This window comes from Macrotis lagotis, chromosome 2 (assembly GCF_037893015.1).
Source record: "Macrotis lagotis isolate mMagLag1 chromosome 2, bilby.v1.9.chrom.fasta, whole genome shotgun sequence".
NCBI lineage: Eukaryota > Metazoa > Chordata > Mammalia > Peramelemorphia > Peramelidae > Macrotis > Macrotis lagotis.
Window position 1 is genome coordinate 232,509,312 of NC_133659.1, and position 20,226 is coordinate 232,529,537.

General features: G+C 35.0%; 1 protein-coding gene across 1 annotated transcript in view; it reads left to right on the forward strand.

The window, feature by feature from the left end:
- The window catches only part of DNAH9 (dynein axonemal heavy chain 9), a 546,775-nt gene that overhangs the window by 158,943 nt on the left and 367,606 nt on the right, over positions 1-20,226 (forward strand). The window contains exons 19-23 of the mRNA XM_074225133.1: positions 1,400-1,525; positions 3,218-3,457; positions 4,014-4,174; positions 10,687-10,843; positions 14,086-14,190. Of these exons, the coding sequence (XP_074081234.1) occupies positions 1,400-1,525; positions 3,218-3,457; positions 4,014-4,174; positions 10,687-10,843; positions 14,086-14,190 (789 nt within the window). The remainder of the gene's footprint in view (positions 1-1,399; positions 1,526-3,217; positions 3,458-4,013; positions 4,175-10,686; positions 10,844-14,085; positions 14,191-20,226) is intronic.

Consider the following 20,226-nt stretch of genomic DNA (forward strand, 5'->3'; position numbering starts at 1 on the left):
GGAGTACCTGGGTTCAAATGTGGTCTCAGACATTTAATTACCTAGCTGTGTGGCCTTGAGCAAGCCACTTAACTCCATTTGCCTTGCAAAAAAACCTAAAAAAAAATTTATCAGTTGGCTAGCTGATAACCATTATATTGATGGTCTGGGTTTTCTCTTATAACTAAAGGAAAAATCATGGAGATCATTAAATCCTTAAATACCCTTTGAAAAGGGGGTGACTCAACAGGTATAAACCAATACTGATTGGTAAACAATGAGAAGATGGACTTTCAAATGAGGGAGTGGGATAAAAGTCTTCAACTCCCCCTTCTGAGAAATTAGCTTGATCATGAAACTCAGTCATTTGGACAAAAGAATTCACCTCTTCTGAGACCTCTCTAGTTGATTTTCTCCTTCATGGGCTATCCTAAACTCCAATGGAGGAGTACAGGACGTTGTTATAATGCTTTGGTGATGGAATTCACCTAGATTAGATTCTATTTACATTCTTAAAAAAAAGGAAGGTCTACAAAATGGCTGTGGTCCCTTGAAAAAAATCAAGGAGTATGTTCCTAGAGAATTTGGGCAATATCCTCTATCAGTAATAACCTTCAGAAACTCTAGGCAGAGTTCTGAATCAGGCTTGAACCAACAGAAGCACAAAATTATAATTCCCTTGTAACTTTCCAAACAAAAATATTCTCCCTGGCTACCACTCCCCTGTGGGTGTTGTCTCCTCCCCCTCTCAAATTTTAGTTCTTTGATAGCAGAGATTGTCTTTGCTTTTATTTTTGTAACCCCAATACTTGGCATAGTGCCCATAACATAGGAATACCTTAATAATTTTTTCATTCATTCTTAGCACCCTACCATTTGTTCCTCCATTCTAACTTTTCTATCCCACAATTATTAAAAATTCAAAGTCTTATGCACACTATTTCCATTTAACATTTTTCTATCTAATATACTAAATGACTCAATGCAGTTGAATGCTTTAAATTATTGTTAGAGGTGTGAAAGAGGACACATTTTATTTATGTGTGATTTTGAGCTATAACCATAAGTCGTTTAACTACTTTGGATTGAATTTCCTTCATTGATAAAATAAAGGCATTGGACTAGATGGCCTCCAAAACCTTTACCAGCTTCATTACACCAAATCCCTGAATTTCCTAATTTGGATTCATACCCCCAAGATAAATGAAAGCTGAACTGGATCCCTTTGTTCTTCCTTAAGCTGATACCATACCCTCAAAAAAAAATGGTAAAGTGATGAATAAATCTTGTTAAGTCATTCTGTCTTGTGGGAATCTTCTAATAGATTCCTTCCTTACAAACCACTCATTTCCCTGTTACATTATGATAATCACAACCACCTCAATGTATAGAAGCAGTCTTTGACCTTGGATTCTTTTAGGTTGAAATCTGGCTGAACCATGTACTTGATCACATGAGAGCTACCATAAGACATGAAATGACAGAAGGTGTCACTGCCTATGAAGAGAAACCTAGGGAACAATGGCTCTTTGACTACCCTGCTCAGGTATTTTCCTTGCAAGGATTCTTCTGTACCTGGAAAATTTCTGTTTCCCTTGTTTTGGTTTAAAAAGTAGATTTCCCCAATTTTCAACCTTGCACCACTGGGTATCTATTTGTCAGACCATAACTGAGAAATATTCCAAATAAGCAAAGTAATTTTTTAGAAGGGGGAAGGACCTAGACATAGATTAAATATAGGTCACCAAAAAACTTGGGATATCATTTTGAGAGGCCAAGGGCTATCTTTGTTCCTGTTCTCTCATTTTAGTGAGATGGAAATATTCTGAATGTCAAAGGGAAAATGAATGGGACATATTCACATTTATATTCAAATCTGTTGTAGCTCCCCCTGGACAAATTCTACTTCATATTGATAGGGCCATCATGCCTAGGCATGGATGAGACAATCACATTTTATGTCCCCTACAGCTGAAATCAAGATAAAAGCATAGAGTTTAGCCTTGAGAGGAAAAAGAAGTAATATTAAGGGTAAAATAAATCAAGGGATTGTGAATGATATCCCTGCTTTGACTTGGTGATAGGGAACAGGGAATGGAGAGGGAGAAAATTATGGGCTGACTAGTCTAGAGGAACCTCAAGGATATTTAGTCTTCAAGCAAGTCTAATTACATTTCTCAGTCTCTTTAAAGCTAGTTACTCTGATTTTCCGTACCTTGGGAATAGTTTTATATTATGACTTTGGCTTTCATGTCAGATGGCCATGCCTTAATAAAATATACAAAATTCAGGGTACAAAAATATTGACAAAACAGATAAATTGGTGATGACTAATTTTATTATAAAAGTATTTTATATGACAAAAGAATCATTTCACTCTTACTTCAAAAAATGAGTTTAACCAATTGCCTTAAAAATAAAATTTAACCATCTATATCCAGAGAAAGAATTGTGGAGTTTGAACAAAGACCAAAGACTATTATTACTTTTAATTTAAAAAAACTTATCTCACTATGTAATTTTATATATCTTATACTTTATTTATCTTCCTTAAGGATATGATTTCTCTCTCATCACATTCAACTTAGAGATCAATGTATGCCATGGAAACAATGTAAAGACTAACAGGTTGCCTTCTGTTGGGAGTGGGGGGAGAGAAGAAAGATGAGGGGGAAATTGTAAAATTAAAAATAAATAAAAATCTTTCTTTTATAAAAAAATTTAAAAATAAAATTTAATTTTCAAAAGTAAAAGTTACATGCATGTTGTATAACACTTTTTAACTTTTAAGAATCACAATTATTGCATAAAGTTATTTATTATAATTGTAGTCTATCAAAATAAATTGCAACCCAGTAGAATTTAACTATATAATATAATTTGACTATGTAATATGCCAAGAGAAAAATTGATCTTAGGATCAGTGAAACAGTTTTTGAAGTTGCATAACTGGCTAGAATATGTCTATGTGACACTTCACCTAAGTTTAACCTTCCTAGGTGTCAAGACTCATCATTTTATTATTCTTTTCATTCTTATTTATTTAGTCCAATTATTTGATAGTCCAGTTCTTACTTAAATACATCAGTTCACAAAGTACTCAATATAGTGTCATAAACTCAAATCAAATAGACAAGAGAAGGCTTTTTAACACCCAAGGTCTTTGCTATTTGGCAGAGAACTTATCTAAGAATTTATAATTTTAATTAGCTCACCCAAATGATTCTTTACCCTACAGGTAGCCTTGACCTGTACCCAGATCTGGTGGACCACAGAGGTAGGAATTGCCTTTGCTAGACTGGAAGAAGGGTATGAAAGTGCCATGAAGGAATATTATAAGAAGCAAGTTACTCAACTCAACACTCTGATCACACTGCTAATTGGTCAGCTCTCCAAGGGAGATCGACAAAAAATCATGACCATCTGTACTATTGATGTTCATGCCCGGGATGTAGTGGCCAAGATGATCTCTCAAAAGGTTGGTTTCAGGACCTTTGGGCACCTGTGCATGTGGAAGCTATACCTACTTTGTCCAAATGAAATTTAGAGTTCTAGAGAGATATAAACCTAGAAAATCAGGTACCCTAAGTCTCTTCATAGTCACAACACAAGAGAGAGGGATAGAGATTAGTAATATGAGTAAAGTCAACTTTTGAATACTATATCAAAAATAGTTACTATGTACCAAAAATACTATACTATAATTACTGCGTTATTTCCTGCCAATGACAGTTGTTTACAGATGCTTCTATATACCAAAAACAACTGTTTTTTAAACTAGTCAAATGATATTTTAGACTCTTGAAGCAAATCACTTTGTGATGTTGGGCAAAGCATTTCATGTCACTGAAACTTTTTTTCTAATCTGTCAAATGAAGGGGCAAGATTCAGTCCAACTAAAGTCACTTCCAAGTTTGTGTTGTAAAGCATTATGATTATATAAAAGTCCCATGTGCTGTGTGTCCAAAGTGTTAAATATTTATTGTTTGATTACAACCAGAAGCTTCTATTATTTACTCTGTTGTTTTCGATAGGTAGAGAGCACTCAAGCTTTCCTCTGGTTGTCTCAGCTACGCCATCGATGGGATGATGAGAAGAAACATTGCTTTGCCAACATTTGTGATGCTGAATTCCTCTACTCTTATGAGTACCTTGGTAACACACCCCGCCTGGTGATTACCCCTCTGACAGACAGGTGAGTACCAGATTTCCTCTGGTCTCTCACAAACAGAATTTGTAAAGTCTATCTTGACTGAGGAAAAATAAAGAAATTCCAAATAATTTCCTTCATAAATCTTGTTCTATGTCTACCCACAGGGGTAGAGTGGGGATGTATAGTCTGGGAAAGACAAGATTTAAGTGGGAACCTAATAACTGTATTCAAGTAATTGAAATGCTGCCATATGGAAGCAATGTTCTTTGACCCAAGAAGGCAGAAAAAAGAGTAATGGATAGGGGGGAAAAAAAGACAAACTTGACTTGACATCAGGAAAATCTTCTTAATGATAGATTTGTCCAAAAGTGGAACATACTACCTCAAGAAAATTTTCCCCTCACTGGACTTCTTTAGACAGAGATTGTATAACCACTTGTCAGTTATATTTCAATGGAGATTCTTTTTTTGTATATAAATTGGAACTGCTAGCTACTGAGACCTCTTTCAACTATGAAATTCTGTGATTCTGTGACCACAATTGGCATGTCAGGAAAAGGTCTCCCTATCTCTATTCTATTTCTTCTCCAATTCATCCTTTACACAGCTTCCAAAGTGATTTTCCTAAGGCATATCTAATAATATAGTCCCCCAGCTCAATAAAATCCATTGGTTCCCTGTAGTTATTGAAATTCACTTCTACCTTTTCTTTTCAAGCACTTCAAAACCTGGTTCCAGTGCCTTTCCAGTCATATTAAACATTGTTCTCATTCAGGCACAATTCAGTCCAGTTAAACTATCTTTCTTTCTGTACCTCACTCAACAAATGCCCTATCTTTCTCAATATCTTTGACTGTCCTGTGTGCCTGAAAGCACTCCTTCCTTACCTGACTCTTCTTGCCTGTTTCCTTCAGAGCTCAGGTAAAACTCTATATTCTACTTTTCTGATTCTCCTGATGTCTAGTGACTTTTCCCACCAATTATTTTATATTTGTTTTTAAATATTTTGCATATACTTGTGTAGCTCTTCTAAACCCTAAGAATTCTTATTCCAACTCCAGATCTCACTGAGTCAATCCCTGAGCATGTCTACATCTCTTCTTCTGAGTTCTGGGGCATTCCTGAAGGGTTGAACTATAAGTTAATCAATAAATAATAAACAGGTCAACTAGATAGTCCAGTAGATAGAACACCAGACCTGAAGTCAAGAAGATCTGAGTTCAAATGTGACCTCAGACACCTCCTAGCTGTGTGACCCTGGGCAACTAACTTATCCCTATTTGCCTATTTCCTCATCTGAAAAATGACCTGAAAAAGAAAATGGAACTCCATTTCAATATCTTTTCCAAGAAAACCTCAAAGAGTTGGTCACAACTGAAATAAATGAATTACAACAAAATGTGCCAGGCACTATGCTAAGTGCCAAGGATATATAAAAGAGGCAAAAAACAGTTCCAACCCCAAGGATTTTATGATTTAATATACATATTAATATTATAATGTAATATAGAAATATATAAAATATAAATATATAATAATATACAATATAAATTATTACACAAAATAAGCTAAATACAGACTAAATAGGAGAGGGAAAACAGTGAAATTAAGAAGGGTTGAGAAAGGTTTCCTAGAGAGGCTAAGCTTTTGGTTAGAACTTAATAAGAATCCAAGGGAATTAGTAGTTGGAACAGAGGAAGAAGAGCATTCCAAGAATGGGGAACAATCAGAGAAAAGTAGTGTGTTTTGTTTAGGGAACAGTCAGGAGGCCTTGAGAAGTCCTTATTGGGAAATAAGGTATAAAAAGACTAATCTCTAATATTGTTAATTCAAGCTCCCCTCCCCCCCAGTGTAGAGTATTTTCTTCAATGTGTTCAAAGGAAAGTATTATGAATTCATTCTGTCAACTGGGGAAAGATCTTGGTAGTTTGTGTAAATATTGACTCTATTTTCTGGAAGAAGATATTAAGAATGTAAAACCATGGTTTTGTTTAATTAGCATCAATGAGTTTCCACAAAGGAATATTTGTTACTAATTTATATAGTAATAAGAGAAATCACAAAGCATCTCCTCCCTAAATAGGGAGTTGGGGGGGTGAGCAAATGGCAAATGGAGGGGAGAGAAAGGGAACATCATCATCTTCTATCTTTCAACTAAATCCCTGAGAAGAGTGATCTCATTTAAAGCAAGGGCTAAAAAGTACTTTTTCCACATTTCTACTTCAATATGCAGCAGAGTTCTGATCTCACTGCTCCTGAACTAGGACAAGGAGGTCAATCTTTGTATTCTTCTTGCCTTCTCATCAATGTTTAGCTTTTGACAAATGCAAGCATAAATTTATGTAATTATATTTGTGGATTTCTCATTCTGCTAGATTTTCTAGTTCAGAAGCTTATAGACCATCTACAATGATTGTTGGCCTTTCCTCTCCAAGAGGACCAAAATGACATCATTACATTAAAATCAAATTTCACTGTGTCCAAGTGCAACTGATCAGACCAATAGGAGCTCAGAATGCTCTACCACAGGTCAGGCACACATAGTTCATTTGAATATTCATGGTGGATTCTCTAAAATTTTTGCCTCATTTACTGCATAAACTTGCAGAATTTCTTTACTTAAAAGAATAATCATGAAGAGGAAAAAAAAAAAAGAACAAAAACCACATTTCAGGCCCACATGGGATCCAGGTAGGCAGCTTGCATTCCCTTGATCACAGCTAGGCAGAACCCAATCTATGCCTTGGCTATTTAGGGCCTTTTGTAAGCATTTTCCAGTCCAAAAACAATCACAATACATGTGCAAGCTCTAAATTAGAGAGTAGTCTCCTTCCTTTCCAGAAGTAGATTCCTCTGCCTTTTCCAGGAAGACTATGCTAGACAAGGTTTGAGGATAGATCTCCTTTTAGCCAGGTTCTGTTACATGTATATGTGCATGTTGTATTCCCCAGCAGAATGAAAGCTCCTTTAGGGCAAGAATTGTTTCATAATTTCTTCATATCCTTTCCAGTTAGTTCTATTTCTTTTTCTGAGTTTAGTTCATTTAAAAATCTCTGTTTGGTCTTCTGACAGTTTGGGTATTTTATATATTTGAAGGTATTCCTCTTTTGTGTCCTTTTCTTTTGTGTATCAGTGTGTGTGTGTGTGATTCTTTTAGCATATAGCTGTGTATTTGTCCAATTGTATTTTCCAATGTTTTGTTTTCTTGTTGCAAGATGTTAATTTTCTCTTGCAATTGTGTTAATTTTCTCTTGAGTTTCTTTTCCCAACTTTTCCAATTGATATTTAAACTCCTTCCTGATCTCTTCAAGGAAGTCTTTCTGGGCTGGAAACCAATTCATATTCTCCTCAGAAGTACTAGATCTCTCCAGGTTAGAATCTGATCCTTCTAAATATTTCCCCCATGGATCCCCCCTTTCGCAGGTTTTTCTTCATTTTTCTAGGATCTTGTGTTGGGGGAGGGGATGACTCTCAGAAGTTTACTTTTGAAGCTCCTAAGAGAATTTGTTCACTTGGCTTAATAATTCCAAGGACTGGCCAGTTGCTTTCTCTGGAGTAATTGAAGCCCTCTCCCTATCCTGGGAGTAAGGAGGGAATGAGGAGGAGCAGCAGGGTCTGAGTTGACCTTGAACAATGGGCTAGAAACCAATCTCCCTTTAGCTGAGCAAACTCCTTAGCCCACACCTGTGCCTGAGGGGATGGGGAGAAGGGAGGCTACCATTTGTTCCTGGAAGAATGCTTCAAAATTATGGAGCTCTGGTCCAGCACCTAGCTGGAAGATTTTCAGGCCTGCAGACCTCCTCTCCCCCTGGCCAAAGACTGCATGGCTAAAGTTGATTCTTGAACTGCCTCTCAACAAAGTCTCTGAGGCTAACTCAGGTCCTTTGACACCCTACCCCCCACACCCCCACCCCACCCTGTGCTGACCCCCTGGTCTCCTCACCCCCTCCCAGTTCACCCCACATTCCCCTGAGACAGACTTTGTTGTTAGATATTCATCTCCTAGCTTCTTTTTCTGGGTTTTGGTGATTGAATTTCTGTTAGGAGGTTTTTTCATGTTACTTTTTTTTTTTTGCAAGGCAATGGGTTAAGTAGCTTGCCCAAGACCACACAGCTAGGTAATTATTAAGTGTCTGAGGCTGAATTTGAACTCAGGTACTCCTGACTCCAGGGCTGGTTCTCTATCCACTGGGCCACCTAGCTGCCTCTTCTTTAATGTTATTTTTGAGGGGATACAGGGAGCACTTAATGCATTGCCTGTCTTCTTCTGCCATCTTGGCCAGAAGTCCAACTTCAGTCATTTTTGAAGACCATATTCTAGACTGATAAATTGCCTGGTCTTTCAGTATTTGATATGGAATGGCTTTCTATCAGTAGGTTAACTTATGTGTTCATGCACACCAGACTTCCTTAGTAAAATTTCATCACCTTATTGAGGAACTTGACAACAAACTCAAGCTTTCTGAGCTGAAGTCATAGTCAATAGAGTTCCAATGGCCAAACAAGAGATATTCTGGTTCTCAATTACTGTCAAGACAAGTTCTTTTAAAGTATTTTTTTCCACATTCTTAACTTTGAACATACTGGATCCTGGCAGGTAGAAATTTCTCTGGTTGGATAGGCCTTTGCATAGCAGTTGAACTCATCAGTTACCACTAGAATGTAGCTTACATTCTTAATATCTTCTTCCAGAAAATAGAGTCAATATTTACACAAACTACCAAGATCTTTCCCCAGTTGACAGAATAAATTCATAATACTTTCCTTTGAACACATCAGGCACAAGTCCTACATTTCTTATAGATATCTACCACTACTAACTGGGAGCCAGGAACATTTCTTTCTTACATCTCAAATGTACTTTCTTGACCCAAGTCATCAATAGTGATTACATAATGCTATCACAGTTATAGAGTCAAATGACCTGGCTAGTATTAGTAACTTTCTTGTATCACTCATGAGATAATAGTGTGGTGCAGAAAGAACTCTATTGCAGAGCTGCAGCTTCTTAGTTTGAATCTTCAAGTATTCCATCTTTATTTCTTAGCTTGTATCATTTTTTATAGCCCTTTGTCCTGTAATTGCTCCCACTACCAGTCATTGAAGTATAGTTATGGCAAAGAGCATTGGTTCAATTAAATGACATTTAATTCATAAATGAAATTTATAAACAAGGAAAGCATTTTAGTGGAAGTCCCACGTTCTCAACTACTGATAATTGTTTTTTTAATGCAAGGCAATGGGGTTAAGTGAGTTGCCCAAGGTCATACGAGTGTCTGAGGCTAGATTCCACTGAGCCATCTAGCCTCTCAGCTATGATAATCTTGTGACAAATGGCCATCTCCTTATGTATCACAAATTGCCTTCATTCTTACGAAGTCACCTTAACTCCAGACTCACATAGCCTGTGAGGCAGATGATTTTCACTTACATAAGTCTTCCTATAATCTATAATGAACACTGAATTCTTAGTTGACTAGAATTGCTACCCATCTTAGTACTGTTCAAAATGCAAGTCAGGAGATACTTTTCTGTCATATTTGATTTTTCCCTGCCCATAGTCTCAGGGATAATCATTTCAAAACCAGGAATTCTAATTTTAATAGGAACATAAGGTCCATTACAAAGTGACTCATGGAGATAAGTCCTTTTCCTAGCAGGGATATCTGTCCAATTCTGGCTGTGGTTTATATATTGCAGAATATGTTGAATAGACTCAATAACTTGATCTGGTGAGACATAATCATCTCATCAGCCTTGAAATCTTAAAACGTTTAATTTGCTGCAATAACCCTCTCCTATTGCTGTGTATCATCATTTTTTGTTATACTTTTTCCTATACCCTCCAGCCTAATACCTATCTCTGAGATAATCCTTTAAAGGGGCAAGAGTCAGCTATGGAATGAAGGATTTTGCATAAGAAAAGAGTTTTTTAATAATTAACATTGTCATTAAAATGGGCTTTGTTGTGTAGCAGTGAGCTTCCTATCCCTAGATGTGCTAGATGACTATCTCAAGGGATTCCTTCTTTGATGCATGATTATGCAAGATGATTTCCAACATCCACCCAACTCTATGATTCTAACATGTACAAAAATGAGGTTTATCTCCTTAGGTTTTGTCTGGTGTCTGACTACAATATTCTTTCTTTTTTAAGTATGTTATTTTTGCCACAAATGCTCTTGAATTCAAAGTAATAAAAATCAACCAGCTTCATTTATACCATGAGAATATTGTTCTCTTGGTCTGCTAAGTCAGTTTTTAGCTTGGACTTGAAAAAAAATGAGAATTAGATTTGGTACCAACTTTCTTCCATTACCAATTATTTAAAACAAAGCATGGGAAAATAAAGCAAAAACAATTACTCTTCAAAAAAAAGGTATTTGGTTTACAAAGAAAACTTCCAGGATCACTGAAATTCACTGTTTGTTAATGACATTAAAAGCATTCCCAGGGCACATCACTGTCAACAATGCTCCTCTGATTTCCCACCTTGACCCCATTTACTTCCCTTCATATTTATTCTAACTCTGAGGTTCATTGTTTCTTGTCAGATGTTATATCACCCTTACACAGTCTCTGCACCTGACCATGAGTGGGGCTCCAGCAGGACCTGCAGGCACTGGCAAAACTGAGACTACCAAAGATCTGGGTCGAGCATTGGGTATCATGGTGTATGTGTTTAACTGCTCTGAGCAAATGGACTACAAGGTACATCATCTTGTTTTCCTGTTAACGGAAGAAACTGAATGAAGCACAAATAGATAAATAGATGTTTATTCTCCTCTCTTCACAGTATAGTCATAGTCCTTGGTTGGGTGCAGGGAGCTAATATATTTCATGTCTACTTCTTAGAACCTTTTTATAGGTCTTTAAATTATTTTATAGGCCTTTAAAATTATCAAGCTTTTAAAAAATCTATTTATCTTCTTTTATTTGATAGGACTGAATAGTATGATAAAAAAAGAATACTGAACCAAAGATAAGGGCACTTGATTTTAGTTCTGTCTCCCACTAACTGTGGAAAAGTTACATGACCTCTCTCACATTAATTTCCCTCCTCTATAACAGAATTTAACTGTATCAACTCTAAATTCTCTCACACTCCAAGATTCTTTATCCTAGAATTTATAACCTCAACAACTAATTCTTAATTGGTTTTAATAGGTCAATATGAAGATATATTGCTTTATAGCTATAATCACATCAGAGACTCTTCTATAAAGTATAAAATTGTTTGGTTCCATGAGGTATCCGATATAAGCTTAACTCAGCATACAGAGTATGATGATCACAGTGGACAAGAAAAAGGTTTGGATCATTCAACTAAAAAAGCAAAAGAGGGAGGTGATATATTTTGACTATTTTTCTATAAATTCCATTTATATCATTATGAAAACTTTGTCAAAGTGGAAAATAATGAATTTTAAAAGATTCATATTTCTAATATACATAATCTGCCATGAATTTAAGAAAATATTTTATTCAAAGTTAAATCCATAGCAAATTATGCTATCAGTTTTGTTATATGGGAAGAACTTAATCTCTAAATGTAGCATTTATAAAGGACTGACCTTTTAGACAATGGAGAAGGTTGCATTATCCAGTGACCTTTTGGTTAAGACTTTTTGGTATTCCTGGCATTGTCTCCCAAGAAAATAATTTGAATTGAAAATTTAGACTAAAAATGTCTACTCTGTTCCATTACATGGTGTCCTAACTTGTGACTTTTATTGATTAACAGAGTAAAAAGAATTGTTTGCTTTTCTCCATTGCCAGTCTGGAATAAGGTAGACTTCAAAAGAAATTTATGCATTAATTTGTTCAACAATATTTATTAGATGTTAAATGTGAGGATTGTTTTAGATTTTGTAAGTCTCTGCCCTTGAAAAGTTTTATAGTCTAATAGAGAATAAGACATACACAAATATTGTAATAATGTAAGCTAAAGTAATAAAGCTAGAGACAGGGTGCTGTGGGGATGTAGTAGGCAGGAGGGCTTGCCTACTGGGATAACATTAGAAAAGGCTACATAGTTTTGGTAAAATAGAATGTAGAATGAGAAGTATTTTGACAGAAAACAGCATGAAACTGAGAGCATACTCTAAGCAGAGTAAAGGCAGTGGGGTGGGGAAGGTGAGGACTGGTCAATAGCTCTGTTGGAAATTACCATCTGATGTGCTCTGTCCCAGCTGGTATCCTTACTCTTCACAAAAATCTATGTGCTTTCCAAGCCTTTGTTCATGTTTATGCTCATCAAGGGAACCATGAACAGTTTTTAGGAAGGGCAGTGGCATGATTAAAATTAATCCTGAGTAAGATTAACTTGGCAATAGGTTATATTAAAAAAAAAAAGGAAAGAGACTGATGTCAGCATTTTTTAAATTGGTCTAGTGGAGGATTGGTAGGTAGTTAGTGGGTTGGTTGTATTTAAAGGGGGAAAGTTAGGAGGATTGAGTTCAAATTCCAAACTAAAACAATGGTATTGGGATGGGAAAGATAGAGTTACACTGTCTATTAACATTTTTTGCTGATTTGCCTCTCTCCAACCTCCATACCTTCCTACCCTAATTTATTATCTATACCTCATTAGACACATTTTCAAAGAATACTAAATTCATCTTTGAGGTATACTCAAAACCAATGACTCCCCATTGTTTTAGAAGGATGTCAAACTCTCCAACTTTTTGATCAAGGTGTTCCATATGACATCTCACATCCTGGTCTCACTCTCCTTTAAAAACATGTTAGTTTTTATTTCAAGCTTTTGCTCATTTTTTCCTTTCATCCAAAGTATCTTCCCCAGTCTATCAGCTTACCTAAATCTCCCTCATTATTTTTGGTTAGCTTAGTTTCTCACATTTTCCATTAAGGTTGACTCCTCTATCCCACAGCTATCCTTCCCCTTTCTGCATCCCTACAACACTATTGCAATATCACTCATTTGGTCACATAAATCTTAAATTAAGCTTTATCTATATAGTATATATGAATCTCATCCCCCGTTCATTTCACTGAATGCCCAGTAGAATACTTTCAATACCTAGCAGATCCAAGGATTTATAATAATGAGAAAAATGAATAACATCCCTTCCACTAATCACAGATTTTTCTTGTCTGGTTACTGAACCAGCCAGTAGATGCTCATGAGAATAACTCGTAGTCACCTATCCTTTGTCCTATGCTATAGGACTATTCTTCTAGAGACAAAGGACCTGAGATGTACCTCTACTTGCTCTTGGCTTCGCTTACCTTCCCTGGGTTTAGATAGTTTAAATAATGGGTTTAGATTACATGGCCTCAAAGGTCTTTCTATTTCAGGCTATGATCTCACTTAGAATTTGGAAAAACTTAGAATCAAATCATAACACTATTAGATATGGAATGGACTTCATTTATCTTCTAGACTAATTCTCCAATTTTATCATTCTGAAAGCTTAGGTCCATAAAAGAGCACTAATTTCAGTGTACTTTATGTTTATAGTTATCTATTCCTTTATCTCTATTTCACTTAAGTTTTTGAACATTGGCCTTTTTTTTAATCACACCTTATATACCTGCTTCATGTTGTCTATACCTCCTAATTTCTCTAAAGAAAATCTATTTATATATTTAAAAATTCAGACAGACTTTTTCCTCAGACTGTGACATGAGCTTAAATGGAAGAAATTTTGTCTGAGTCACAGAGGAATCCTCTTTTGTTTATTTTTGGAAATTTCTGAAGCTATAGAACCAACAATAACTCTGCACTGGTGACATTTTAAGGGGATTTGATGAAAAGGTTTTGTTTGATCCTGTGACTTATGTGTTGCCATTCTATAACCATCAAAAATTCAATGCACTTGAAATTTTATTACAGGTTCTTGACCAACAGTTTGTATGATAATGGGTAAGAGGATATCCATTTATTAAATCAAATAATTTGGTTGGTAATTTTTTATATTGCATTGCAGTCTTGCGGCAATATCTACAAAGGTCTTTCTCAAACTGGTGCCTGGGGCTGTTTTGATGAATTTAACAGAATTTCTGTGGAGGTCCTTTCCGTGGTGGCTGTACAGGTATGGGGCAGAAACTGGGGAGTTTCATTCTTTGTGTCAAAATCTTTAGCCTTTTCCCAGTACAGACTTCAGTTTCATATTCCCTCTTTATCTTGACAACCATATTTAGCCTTCAATTCATCAATTGGACAAGTATTTGTTAAGTGTCTATTATGTGCAAAACACTATATTGGACCATGGAGTTAGATATAAAAATGAAATAAAGAAATGAAACAAAAATAAATTCCTGGCTTCAAGGAATTTGTATTTTAGTAGGAGTATATGACTTGTATAAAGAAAAGTAAATACATGGGAAAGAGTGTTAATAAATTAAGAGCATGAAAGAAAGATTTCCCAAAGGAAATGGCTTGTGAGCTGAAAATTGTTAGCAGCAGCAGTGAGTAGGGAGAGCATTCTAGGCATGAAGGAAGAGTTTCTGTAAAGTCAAAAATAAGGTGAAATGTCTTGTAGGATGAACAGCAAATAGGTCTATTTAAATGAAATGGAGACTGAACAAAAGAAAGTCATGAGATAAAACTCTTGAAAGATAGGCTGGCTCTAGATAATAAAAGCTTTAAATATCAAACTTTTATTATCTGTATTTTATCACAGAAATTATTTTGAGTCACTGAAGCTTCTTGAGCAAAGGAAGTGATATGCTCAGACCTGTACTTTGGAAACTTCTTGAAAGATTAAGTAGGGTTAGAGAATGGAAGCAAAGGGAACAGATAGATAGGTGTTTAAGTGAGAGGTGGAATGTATGTGAAACATGTCATGTCTCCTCATCCTTCCTTATTATAATTCATTTATTTGACACCTACATAGCACTTTACATTTTAAAATCCATTTTCTACATAATAAGATAATAAGGTGCATAATAGAGGAATTTTTTCTCCTGTTAGAGGTGAGAAAATTGTAACTTAGAGGTTACTTCTCATCAGTCACACTGCTAGAAAAAGCCACACTACTAATAAGAATTGGAGTCAGAATTTAAACCTATGTTTCCTAATTTCAACTTCAATAATCATTTATTAAGCACTTTCTCTAGGGAAAAGATTATGCTTAGGGGGTAAAGGAGTTACAAAGATTAACTAAATCATAGTCCTTGTCCTCAAGGAGCTCCCAATCTAGTAGATTATAGCCCTTACCCAATTAATTATAAAAATAATTTAATTTCAACAGACATGTCCTTTTAAAATGTTATATTGATGGGTTTTTTTACCTCAAAAGTTCTATGGGACAATTATTGTTTTTTCTATGACCTTTTTCTTTATGCTATCACAGACATTATGAATATTGTGATTTTCTTTCTGCTCAACAAACATTTATAAAGCATCTATTATATGTAGAGGACAGACATTGAATCTATAGGGGAGATACAAAATTCAGCACAGATGCAGTCACTGCCTTCATAGGAGTTCATAATCTATAAAAGGACACACACACACACACACACACACACACACACACACACACACCACCCTAGAATACAAAGTAATTTATGATAAATAATTCTGAAATGTGTCCTATGAGTAATTTAGAGCAAGGATCTTTAATGTCTGGGATAAAAGGTAGTGATCAGGAAAGTCAATAGAATAAGAATAGAGGTGACATTAGAATAAGCCATTAATAAACTAACTAGGGGCAGCTAGGTGGCACAGTGGATAGAGCACTGGCCCTGGAGTCTGGAGGACCTGAGTTCAAATTCAACCTCAGATGCTTATTGCCTGTGTGATCTTGGGCTAGTCACTTAACCCTTAGGTCTTACCAAAAAAAAGTCAATAAAAAGAAATACAAGAGAGAAGAAATTAGCTGAATTTCTGTAATCTTAATGAGAGGCAGTGGGGTACAATGGAAAATGTATGGGCTTAACATCAAGAAACAAATCCATTTCTGTCACTTAACAACCATATGACCTTAGACAAATTATAAGGTGACTTATTAAACCTCAGATTTCTGATTTATAAAAGGGATACAATAATACTCAATTATCTAGTTTACAGATCTGTTATGAAGATGAAAAGAAATAATACTGACAAATAATTCATAGTTATATATAACTTTAATATTTTTAATGTGCTTTTTAAAATATATTTCCTAGGAGGCAGATAGTATAAGTGACAGCAAGGTGGGGCAGAGTTTTAAATGACATCAGGAAGAACTGAGTTCAAATCCAGCTGTGTGATTCTGGGAAAATCACTTAACTTCTATTTACTTTCATTTCCTCATTTGTAAAATGAGTACATTAATAGTATCCATCCTCCCTAAACTGTTGTGAGGATAAAATGAAATATATTTATATAACACATTGTAATCCGTGAAGTATTATATAAATCCAAGTTATTATTAGTAATAGTATTATAAGTACTATTATTATTATGATCCCTATTTTAAAGATGATGAAAGGGGTATTTTTAGTATTACGTAGCTTGCTTATAATCATAGATGTACATAAGGGTCTAAAGTAGAATTTAAATTTGGATCTCCTGGCTCTAAGCCCAATGCTCTATCCATCACACTATGCTGCCTCTCTAATAATATACACCAAATGCTTATAACATGGTATCTAAATGTCAGCTATTAGTATTATGATGAAGTATTAAAGTAAGGCATATCCTTTTTAAAGGCCTATCCCAGTGTCATTCTTTCAACAACCCTAGCACATTGTCTACAGTTCAAATGTTACCAGTGGATATCTTGGAGACCCTATAACACAACAAAGTTAAACATCTCCAAGAACAATACATAGAATGAAAGTAAATGTGATGGTGCTGATATAGGAGTTTTGACAATGGAGTACTCTAGAGCACAAAATTCACTCTTGAAAGCTGAACAGTTCTGCAATTGGTTAAATCTACCATATCCTTGTAGTTTGGTTGAAAGTTAGGATGCTCAGATTATAAAAAGATGGAGGCCTCAAAAATCTTTTAATGAGCAATTTATTTTCAGCCACACATGCTATTATTTGTTGCATGGTCTTTATGTAAAGGACAAGGGAGACTTGCAAATTCCAACACTGTTAAATATTTGCATTGGTAGTATTTTTCAATTTCCAATATGAATAATCTCTCATCTATAGTATTTCTCTTTTCCCTGTTGAAAATATACTCCAATAAATTAACCCCCTCATTTCTATATTCAATAAAAAGCATTTATTAATTTCTTACTATATGCAAGTCACTGTGAATATAAAGGCAAAATGATACAACCTTTGCAGTCAATGAGCATACTATTGGAGGAAATTAGTGCATATATAAGTAAATACAACATATGTGCAAAATAAATGCGAAACAGGATTATAGAGGGAAGTAGTAACAATTCATGTAGGAAATGGAACAACCTCTGGTAGCCTAAGCTTCTTTATAAATACATATTCCATTTAGCCTAAGAGTTTTTTGAGCTTACAAGTTCTAATGTTGACCTCAAGGCTCAAGTGCATATACTATTAAACTCTGACTGAGCTTTGAAGAAAACAAAGGACTCTAAAAGATGGAGATAACTCATGCAAAGATATAGAGAATAATAATAATAATAATAATAACCAGTATTTTATAGTGTTTTATAGTGTTGTAAAATTATTTTACATTTATTGTCATTTTTATCTTCACAACGACCCTTAGGAGGTAGATATTATCTTCATTTTACAGATGAGGAAACTGAGACAGAGAGAGAGTAAATGATTTGTTCAAAGTCACACAACTAGCAAGTGAAAGGCAAGATTTAAACTCAGGACATTCTGATTCTATACCCATTTCTCTATTCACTATACCACATAGAATGCTGTTCATGAGAAATAGAAAGTATTGTGTTAGATTACCTGGAACATAGCATTTGTGAAGGGAAATATTTTGTAGTAAAATTTTTAAAGACGTAATAGGAAAAAAAGGACAGAAAAAAAGAGTTTGCTTTTTATCCCAGAGTCACAGTTAGTTTTCTGAGCAAAACAGGGCTTCCAGCTGGAAATGTCAAAAGGGTAATTGGTGATACATAGTTTAGGAGAGGGCCTAGGGCTGGATATTAGGAGATTAGGAGTCATTTGCATAAAAATGATGCTTGACCCCATGGAAACTAATGAGATAGAAAAAGCCAAAGTACAGGGGGGCAGAGGATTCAGGACAGACCTCTGTGTTACACCTAGAGAGTGGAATGTGAATGATGATTCAGCATAAGAGAATAAGAAAAGGCAACCAGATAGGAAGAGAAGCAGGGAGATCAGTGTCCCCGGAAAAACCCAGAAAGAAGAGAATATCTAGGGGAAGTGAATTGTAAACAATTGCAAGTGGTGCAGAGGTCAAAAAGATGATGACTGAGAAAAACAAAATATCATATTTTGCAAATAAGAGGCCACTGCTAAATTTGGAAAGCATTTTTGTTGAGTGAGATCAGAATCTAGGTTTCAGTGTCCAGGAGAATGAGAGAACAGGAAGAGGAGGTAATGGACTCATATTCTTTTATATCTTGTAAACCCTCCTCAACTCTCTCCTTCCTTTCTTTTTATTTCCCAATTTCTTTCCTTTCCTTGAAGAATACCCAACTTGTGACAATGCCAGTTGCCAAAAAGATTTTATCTCTGTGTCTAGCTAAGCACTGGACATTCATTCTTACCTGACTCCAATTAAAATAAATACATTTTACTAATATTTGGTATATCAGAAATTGTCCAAGGCATTGTGTGGAATGTAAAAGTAGAAGACTTTTATCATCTCCTCTGATAAAAATAATAAAAAATAATTATAACTTACATTTATATAGTTATTTGTCTTGTATAAAGCACTTTTCTTGCAATAACTCAGATATACTTTGACACTTAAAAGATTATAATAACAACTCATATTTATATAGCACTTTGTGCTTAAGCAACCCTATAAGGCAGGTAATTTTACAGAGAATGAAACCAAAACTCAGAGATATGGCTCAACATAGCACAGCTAATAAATTTGTTGTCAAAATATGAACCCAGGACTCCTAATTCCAAACCCATCTCTTTCTGCTAAGCATACTACCTTATAGTCACTTGAAAGATCAGGGATGCATGAAAAAAAATGAAACAGGGAAAGGTAATAGCCAACAAAATATGGGATACAGAAATTTCCTGAAAGACTTTTAATAGTTACAGAAATTTGAAGATGGAAAAAGTCATTGTGGAATAAGGTAAGTCAAGCAGAATGTGATGCTTGATCAGAATGTTGAAGGAAACAAAGAATTGGTATTGAAGAAATTGGTCTGAAAAAGCAGGAATTAGAGAGAAACACGAGTCAGGAATAGTTTGACTCCTGCCAGAAATTGTATTCAGGCCTGAATTATTTTGTCTTGGCCTATCATATCTTCTCAGCAACCTATTGGACATTTTCCCCTGATTTTACCTGAGTTCTAGCATGTTATAAGTGGATTACCCAACACTATTCCAGGAAATCCAAGTGGAAAGATAATCACTGGTAGAAAAATGTGATAATCTTTCTACATCTTTTGGAATTTTGCCTCCTTGTATCAATTCTGAATATAAACTTGATTATATGAACTACTTGAAACTTCACAATCCAATGTATGTAACGTATTGGAGAATCTTTTCCATTTTTTTAAAGAAACAAAAGTTCATCTTGGAATCTCCTAATATTGTGATATTTTAGTATGGGTAGCAAAGCTAAGTACTTAACTTTTACAAATATTCTATTGAGTACAGAACAGTATCTGAGTCATTTTCACTTAAAATAATATAGCCATCAAAGAAGAAAATTTAATTTAGTGATTCATTCTGTACATCAGCCTCAAATATTTGTTTAAAAACTTTATCAATTGCTAAATGTTCTTTAAGTCAACTTTGTCTTCTTTTTTTCTTGATCTTCTCTTTTTCTTTTCTTCACTTTCCCCCTTTAAAATATGTTATAAACAAATGAAAGGTCTAGAAAAAATGCTGTAAGAAAATTTGAGGAGAAAAAGAATTCATGCCATCTGGGAGATATGAGAAGGCTTTTATAGAGAAGCTAGAGATCTGAACTGAGTTTTCAATCAAAGTATTCTAAAAGATAATATATTTCCAGGAAACATAGATTGAGAATC